Here is an 8,074-nt window from a genome sequence, read left to right as displayed (position 1 = left end):
GAAATGGAACGCATAAAGATTGATATCCTCGGCATTAGTGGCCATTTTGAGTCAGACAACCATATGATCTACTATGTAGGGAATGACAGTTTGAAGAGGAATGGTGTGGCATTCATCATCACAAAGGATGATTCAAGATCTGTCCTGAAGTACAGTGCTGTCAGTGATAGGATAACATCCATACACCTACAAGGAAGACCCATTAATATGACTATTATTCAGATTTATGCACCAACCACCAAAGCCAAAGATGAGGAAATTGAAGATTTTTATCACCTTCTGCAGTCTGAAATTGACTGAATATGCAATGAGGATGCGTTAATTATCACTGGTTACTGGAATGCAAAAGTGGGAAACGAAGAATCACCAGTAGTTGGAAAATTTGGCCTTGGTGACAGAAATAATGCTGGAACTCGCATGGTAGAATTTTGCAAGACCAATGACTTATTCATTGCAGGCACCTTTTTTCAACAACACAAACGGGGGCTCTACACGTGGACTTCACCAGATGGAATGCACAGGAATCAGACTGACTACATCTGTGGCAAGAGGCGGTGGAAAAACTCAATATCTTCAGCCAAAACCAGGCCTGGAGCTGATTGTGGAACTGATCATCAATTGCTCATATGCAAGTTCAACTTGAAGTTAAAGACAATTAAAACAAGTCCAAGAGAGCCAAAATATGATCTTGAATATGTCCCTCCTGAATTTAGAGATCATCTAAAGAATAGATTTGATGCACTGAACACCAACGACCGAAAACCAGAAGAATTGTGGGAGGATTTCAAGAACATTATCCATGAAGAAAGCGAGAGATCACTAAAAAGATGAGAAAAGAAGAGACGACCAAAATGGATGACAGAAGAGACTCTGAGACTTGCCCTTAAGTGGAGAGTAGCTGAAGCAAATGGAAGAAATGACAAGATAAAAGACCTGAACAGAAGATTTCACAGAGCAGCTCGAGCAGACAAAGCCAATTACTATAATGGAATGTGCAAAGACCTGGAGTTTGAAAACCAAAAGGGAAGAACACACTCAGCATTTCTCAAGCTGAAAAAAATTGAAGAAAAAATTTAAGCCTCGAGTTGCAATACTGAGAGATTCTATGGGCAAAATATTGAATGATGCAGGAAGCATCAAGAGAAGATGGCAGGAATACACAGAGTCACTGTACCAAAAAGAACTGGTAGATCATCATCCATTACAGGAGGTGGCATATGATCAAGAACCAATGGTACTGAAGGAGAAAGTTGAAGGTGCAATGAAAGAATTGGTGAAGAATAAGGCTCCGGGAATTGACAGAATACGCATTGAGATATTTCAACAAACGGATGCCCCATTGGAGGCACTCACTCAGTTATGCCAAGAGATTTGGAAAACAGCTACCTGGCCAACTGACTGGAAGAGATCCATATTTGTACCCATTCCAAAGAAAGGGGATCCCACAGAATGTGGAAATTATAGAACAGTATCATAAATATCGCATGCAAGTAAGATCTTACTGAAGATAATTCAAAAATGTTTGCAGCTGTATATTGACAGAGAACTTCCAGAGGTGCAAGCTGAATTCAGAAGAGGACGTGGAACAAAGGATATCATAGCTGTTGTCAGATGGATCTTCGCTCAAGGCAAAGAATACCAGAAAGATGTTTACTTGTGCTTTATTGACTATGCAAAGGCATTTGATTGTATGGATCATGACAAATTATGGATAACATTGAAAAGAATGTGAATTCCTGAACACTTGATTGTATTCATGAGGAACCTGTACCTTGACCAGGAGGCTGTCATTTGAACGGAACAAGGGGACACTACATGGTTTAAAATCAAGAAGGGAGTGCATCAGGATTGTATCTTTTCCCCACACTTGAAAGTACCATGGACTGCTAAAAGAACTATCAGATCTATCCTGGAGGAAGTGCACCCGAAATGCTCCTTGGAAACGAGAGTGGCCAAACTTCGTCTCACCTACTTTGGTCATGTTGTCAGAAGGGACCATTCCCTGGAGAGGGATGTGATGCTTGGTAGGGTGTAGGGTCGACAAAAGAGGGGAAGGCCTTCAACAACATGGATTGACATGGTGGCTGCGATGATGGGCTCAAGTATAGCAGGGATCATGGAGCTGGTGCGGGATCGGGCAGTTTCGTTCTGCTGTGCATGGGGTCGCTCTGAGTCAGAAACGACTCAACAGCACCTAACAGTATAACATAACAGTAGAATACTGAAAAATTATAATATAATGAAGAAATTTAGAGAAATTTTAAATTTAGAGAAGTGTTAAATTTTTCTGTATTAAATATTCAGACAAGATAGGGATGAACACTCAACCATTTTTACTGGACTGTGTAGATGAATTGTGAGTTCACTTCTCCAGCCCTCATCCCTGTGTTTGAAAGGTAACAACTAAAGAGAAGAATAAAGTTGTTGTTGTTATGTGCCGTGAATTAGGAGAAGCTAAATGAAATAGTTAAGATAAAAAGTAGCTTAATAATTTTTTACCTCATTCCTAAGAATGTTCTCTTTCCTTCTTGACCTTTATTGTACACTTCTTGAAAACATCTTCCGTCATTAAGATCCCTGTGTTTACTGCACTGAATTGTAATTTTTCGTGTCACTTTTCTCTTTCTTCCAGAGCTTCTTTGAAGGGCAGTCTGCACCATGGGACTCCGCCAAGAAAGATGAGAACAGAATGAAGAACAGATATGGGAATATCATTGCATGTAAGTGTTGGCAGTGTAATTCTGCTGTTGTATAACTTTTTTTCCACATGTGATAAGATTGACCACCAGCCTCATACAATGAGAATTTACAGTACAGTTATTGCCTTCATCCTGCTAGAAAAGCTCATACTATAGAAAGAGAAAACTATCTGAATCCCTCCACTATATCAGTGTACTCTTGCTGTGGGGCTAGTTTTACTTTTAGATACAAGGTTTTAGTAGCATAGGTAATGTTAAAATGCTGTCAAAATGCATTTTAGAAGAAGTCAACATGATAGTCCTAATGTCTCCCAGCTGCTACAGGAGAGTGAATAGAAATAATGATGCACAGCATGCCTTCATGCTAAGAGCTCGAGTTCTGTGCAAGCATTAACTCATTAATCCTCCAGACGCTTGGGTTAGGTAGGTCGATAATAGCCCCATTTTAAGGACAGGAAACTGAAACTCAGAAGTTAAATGATAGTCCCTATATCACAACACTCATTAGCAAAAGAGGTATGATTATATCTCAGAAACTCCCAGTTCCTGTGAAACTGAATGTTCCCAATTCATAATGCCATGAACAGTGTTTAAATCTAGCCAAAGCTCATTAATGTCCTATAATGATACTGAGATGCATGGTAGATTGATGAGCCTGGTTCTCCCAGGGCTCAAGCCATCCATCCCGCATTAAATTGCTGTAAGTCATACATGACTACACTATAGTACAAACAGCCACATAGTATAGTAGCTTAGCAGAATCAATGCTATTTATAAAGATAGGTAAAGTAAAACAACAAACACATAAGCATAGGCCTGGAGACATCTAGCTCATCATGTCTTATTACTTATAAGAGAGCAAACTTGAAAGGTTTGGATATTCCCGGAGAGCAATATATTATTATTAGGCTTGTTGATTGTGAAATGAGTTAAATTTTACTTGCCTGGGTTAACGCTTCTTATATGGCAGTACTGATTCTATAGCCGTCCTGCCCAGTGGAATTTTCTGTGATGACAGAAATGTTCTGCATCTGTACCACTTGGCCCATAAGGCTACTGAGCACTTGAATTGGGGGTAGTAGGACTAAGGAACTGAGATTTTTATTTTATTTAATTTTAATTATTTTAAATCTAAACACTAAATGAGACTGGTGACTACCATATTGGACAGCACAGTTTTACATGTGTTTTGAGAAAAAAAGGGGGGGGGGTATTTCATGTATTTGAAACATCCCAGCCAAGCACACTCTGTTGTCTCTTTGGCCACCAGTAAAATCCTATCTACTGCTTTTGCAGGTGACAGATGCCAGCTCCGACTGTAGCTCTGTGCAATGGCACAAAATTGTGTTGGAGATACGTACACAGTAAGGTAGTAGCTTAAGAAAAGAAAACATCATTTCTGCCCAGAGAGTGGTCATGGGGAAGAATGAGTTGGCCTATATAAGCCATTCCAAATTCCTTCATATTCTCAGGGAGCCCACAGTAGCTTTGCAGTGTTGTAAGAATTCAGATTTCTCCTTTCAGGAGTTCCTTCAGCGCTGCAACAAACTCTGAGGGGATTCGTGGAGATTAAAATGGGAATTAATGGTCCCTTCATGCACAAAATTGAAGAGAATGTTGATGAACCTTGTGCTCAGTCATTCTAGTACCAGGGCTGGCCTTCTACTGAGTATCCAGAAGGTGGCTGCCGGTAGATGTGATTTTAGGAGTGTGGAGAGATCCAAATGACCCTGTCAGATGTAACTTTATGTCTACTTCTTCTCAGTACATAGTGTTTAATACCTGCACTTGGCACAGACACTTAAATATTTTTTTATGATTAATGAAAATAATAGTAAAAGCGAATATTTACTGAACACTTACTATGTGCTAGATACCATTCTAAGCACTTTACATGTATTAACTCATTCTTTCATTATAAAAACACCATGAAATAGGTAATGTTATACACCTATTTAACAGATGAGGAAAATGAACACAAAGCAGGTAGAAAGGCAGGCACAGCTTTTGTAACTATTGCCTGATGGTTGGTTGGAGAGTTAGTCACCACCAGCTTGCCACCTTACCTGCTGATATCACCATTAACAGTCAGCAGAAGGAAGATGATGCAGTCTATTTTCATGGAGTCAGATCTGATGCATAGCTACCTTTGCTTGGGTTTCTGAGGCAGTATCAATCACTACAGAAGTAGATTGCCCATTCTTCCTTTCAAGGAGCAGCTGGTGCATTTGAACTGCCAGCCTTTTGGTTAGCAGTCAGATCCTTAGGCACTACACCACCAGAGCTCCTAACCTTAATGCAGTTAAAATTTATAATGTATTTTCATGAAGACATTTCCAAACTACAAATCCAATACAAACATCAAGTATTTTTATATTACAAATGCTGTCCTCGTTTTCAAGCTGAGGTGAAGGGAAATAAAATGACTTCCCTGTGATCATATAAGTAGGCAGCTGTCTTTTTTGTGATATAAAAATGATTCTCAACTTTAATTTAGAAAATTCTGTTTTTCTAGATTCAGGTAGAGGCATAGCCCCCAGGCGAGCAGGAGGCTAGTCCTAGATTGCTTGCTACCTTTCTATATGAAGTTTTCAGCCTTGTCCTGGCCTTGCAGATGGATTCTCTTTTTTATACTCAGTCTTATCCAGCCTCCAGTGGCCATCTGGTCTACAGTTGTCACCTCAGGGTATTGGTATGGAGCTATTTTCCACAGAAATATGGAATACCATTTTCCACATATTTCTCCTCACAACTAGACTGAAGAGTGTGTGCTTAAACAGACTGCCTGATCCATTAATTCATTCAACAGATATTTATTGATCACCTGTTACTTGCCCAGACTCAGTTGGCAGCAAAAATGGTTCAGCGATTGAATGCTGCCAAAAGGTTGGTGGTTTGAACCACCCCGGAGACGCCTCAGTAGACAGGCTTGGAATCTGCTTCTCAATAGTCACAGCCTTGAAAACCTTGTAAACAGTTCTGCTCTGCACACATGGGGTCACCATAACTCAGAATCTGTTCCATGACAGTTAACAACTAACAACAGCAACACTACTCATTAGACATTGTGCTGGGCACTTTATAGAAATGACTAAATGTAAAATGGCACTCCCCTCAAGCAACTATAGTCAAGAACAAGGCTTGGCAAACTTTTTCTGTAACGGGCCACATAATAAATATGTTAGGCTTCACAGACCAGCCAGTCTCAGTTCAACTTACCAGCCATGCGGTTATAGTATAAAACCAGACATATTTTTATTGCTAGTTGCCATCAAGTCAGTTCCAACTCATGGCAACTACATGTGTGCAGAGTAGAACTTCTCCATAGGTATTTCAAGGCCATGACCACCTTTGGGCAGCAGATCTCCAGATCTGTCTTCCAAAGCATCTCTGGATGGGTTCAAAATGCCAAAATTTTGGCTAGTAGTTGATTATTTAATCCATATGGAACCACCCAGGAGTGGGCATAACTGTGTTCCAATAACACTTTATTTTCAGAAGCAAGCAATGGGCTGGATTTGGGCCACAGGCTTAGTGGAGAACAATTCCCATGAGGAGAACTTTTCATTTGTATCACCACCAAAGTCACCTTCAACTTTTCAAGACCCTGCAGTTAAGATCAGTTATTTCATCAGACAATTGTGTTTGTACTTAAGTAGTCTGCTTATCTGTCATAATGTTGTGAGAGTTGGAAAAGACTTAAATCTACCTCCTACCCCCGTGAATTTACAATCCATGGGCTAGATAAGACTAAGATATATATGAAATAATAGATCTTAAGTGCACAAATAAGTGAAAAATGTAAGGTAGGGGCAGTGTTGTAGACATGTGGGAGAAGGGTAAATGAGTAGGTGTAGACTAATTGGGAAAGACCTTTTGGGCTAAATATAAAAACATAGTATTTTGAGATACAGATTGGAGTCCTTGCCCTGTTAGGTATTGGCTGAAACATGGGTGAGTCATGGACTCTCTCAATGTAACACTTTGCTCAGAACAACACCTGTTGTAGAAATGAACTGGCATATTACATATGAACAACACTAGTTATTCTCACCTGAAAAAATAAACAAACAAAAAAATCATTCCTTTTCTTCTTCATTACTCATATGTTACACTTCTTCAGCTTAGTGGATTCAATGGGTCATTAAAAACAAAACAAAACAAAAAACCAACAGCATTTGACTTCAAATCCGAAGGATTAAGTTGTGGGTAATTTACAGGTCCTGTCTCACTCCCTGGCTGTTAGCAGTTATGTACAGTGACCAGGTCTGAAAGAGCTGTGGTTCTACATTCCATTTTTGGGTGTTTTTGCTGGTTTCCACCTGTAGCTCTGGTCACTGGGGCTGTATTTTCTCCCCTCCCTTCCATCCCATGGCCTCCTGGTGCTCTTTCAATGTGTTATCAAGTTGTACTGTGTTTGTACAGAAAGGGGACAATGTCAAAAACAGACTTCGCTTCCTGGCTACTCTACCAACCTCCTCATCTTCCTCCTCATTTTCTGTGGCATCCCTAAGATGATCATTAACTTCCTTAGATGAGATTACTATTGGGCCACCCCAGCTAAATAGGATGGGTGTGATAACCATTGTGCTAGGGTTTCCCCAGCTTCAAACAGTTTCAATAGAGACCTTTTCATCAAGCCTTAGATAAGACAAAGACAATCGTCCACGTTAAGGGAACCCATCAGCATGTACAGCATACAGAAAGCTGGATGGAGTCCACTGAGTCATGGTCATGGGGCTAATTATATGTAGTTGAAAACACAGGAAATCATCCCAAAATCATGATTGGTGGCAGATCGACTCATGACTGTCTCAGGTGGGACTATACAAGCAGAAAAAGGACTGTGATTGGGATACATACATAACTGAAGATTAAAAATGGTTACAGGATTAGTTTTGGGGCTTGACCGCCTGGCTAGTGGTGGTCCAGATTTGACTCATGACCCTGCAGCCTGAGTCATAGCCACAAGGTGGCTACAAGACTATAATAGGACTCCAACCTTAATTTAAATTAGATAAGGATGTACCCAAGGTGCTCTGGTGGTGTGCCTAAGGCGTTTGACTGCTAACCAGGAGGTGGGCAGTTCAAACCCACCAGCTGCTGCATGGAAGGAAACTCAAAACTCACTGCCCATCGAGTCAGATCTGACTCATAGCAACCCTTCCTGAGGTTTCTGAGGCAGTATCACTGCGGAAATCTCAATGCATCTTCGACTTTCTCCTTCAGTACCATTGGTTCTAGATCATATGCCACTTCCTGAAATGGATGAAGATCGACCAGTTCTTTTTGGTACAGTGACTCTGTGTATTCCTGCCATCTTCTCTTGATGATTCCTGCATCATTCAATATTTTTCCCACGTTGTTACTGTTAT

At 40.4% G+C, this 8,074-nt stretch overlaps 1 protein-coding gene across 1 annotated transcript in view; it reads left to right on the top strand.

Moving 5' to 3' along the window:
• PTPRM (protein tyrosine phosphatase receptor type M) overlaps positions 1-8,074 on the top strand; it is a 1,084,438-nt gene that overhangs the window by 947,240 nt on the left and 129,124 nt on the right. The window contains exon 20 of the mRNA XM_042782070.1: positions 2,633-2,720. Coding sequence (XP_042638004.1) covers positions 2,633-2,720 — 88 coding nt within the window. The remainder of the gene's footprint in view (positions 1-2,632; positions 2,721-8,074) is intronic.

Source organism: Orycteropus afer, unplaced genomic scaffold (genome assembly GCF_000298275.1).
Source record: "Orycteropus afer afer isolate SDZICR_OR568_19922 unplaced genomic scaffold, OryAfe1.0 scaffold00234, whole genome shotgun sequence".
Classification (NCBI taxonomy): Eukaryota; Metazoa; Chordata; class Mammalia; order Tubulidentata; family Orycteropodidae; genus Orycteropus; species Orycteropus afer.
Note: the sequence above shows the minus strand (reverse complement) of the source record. Positions and strands in the feature narration are given on the sequence as shown.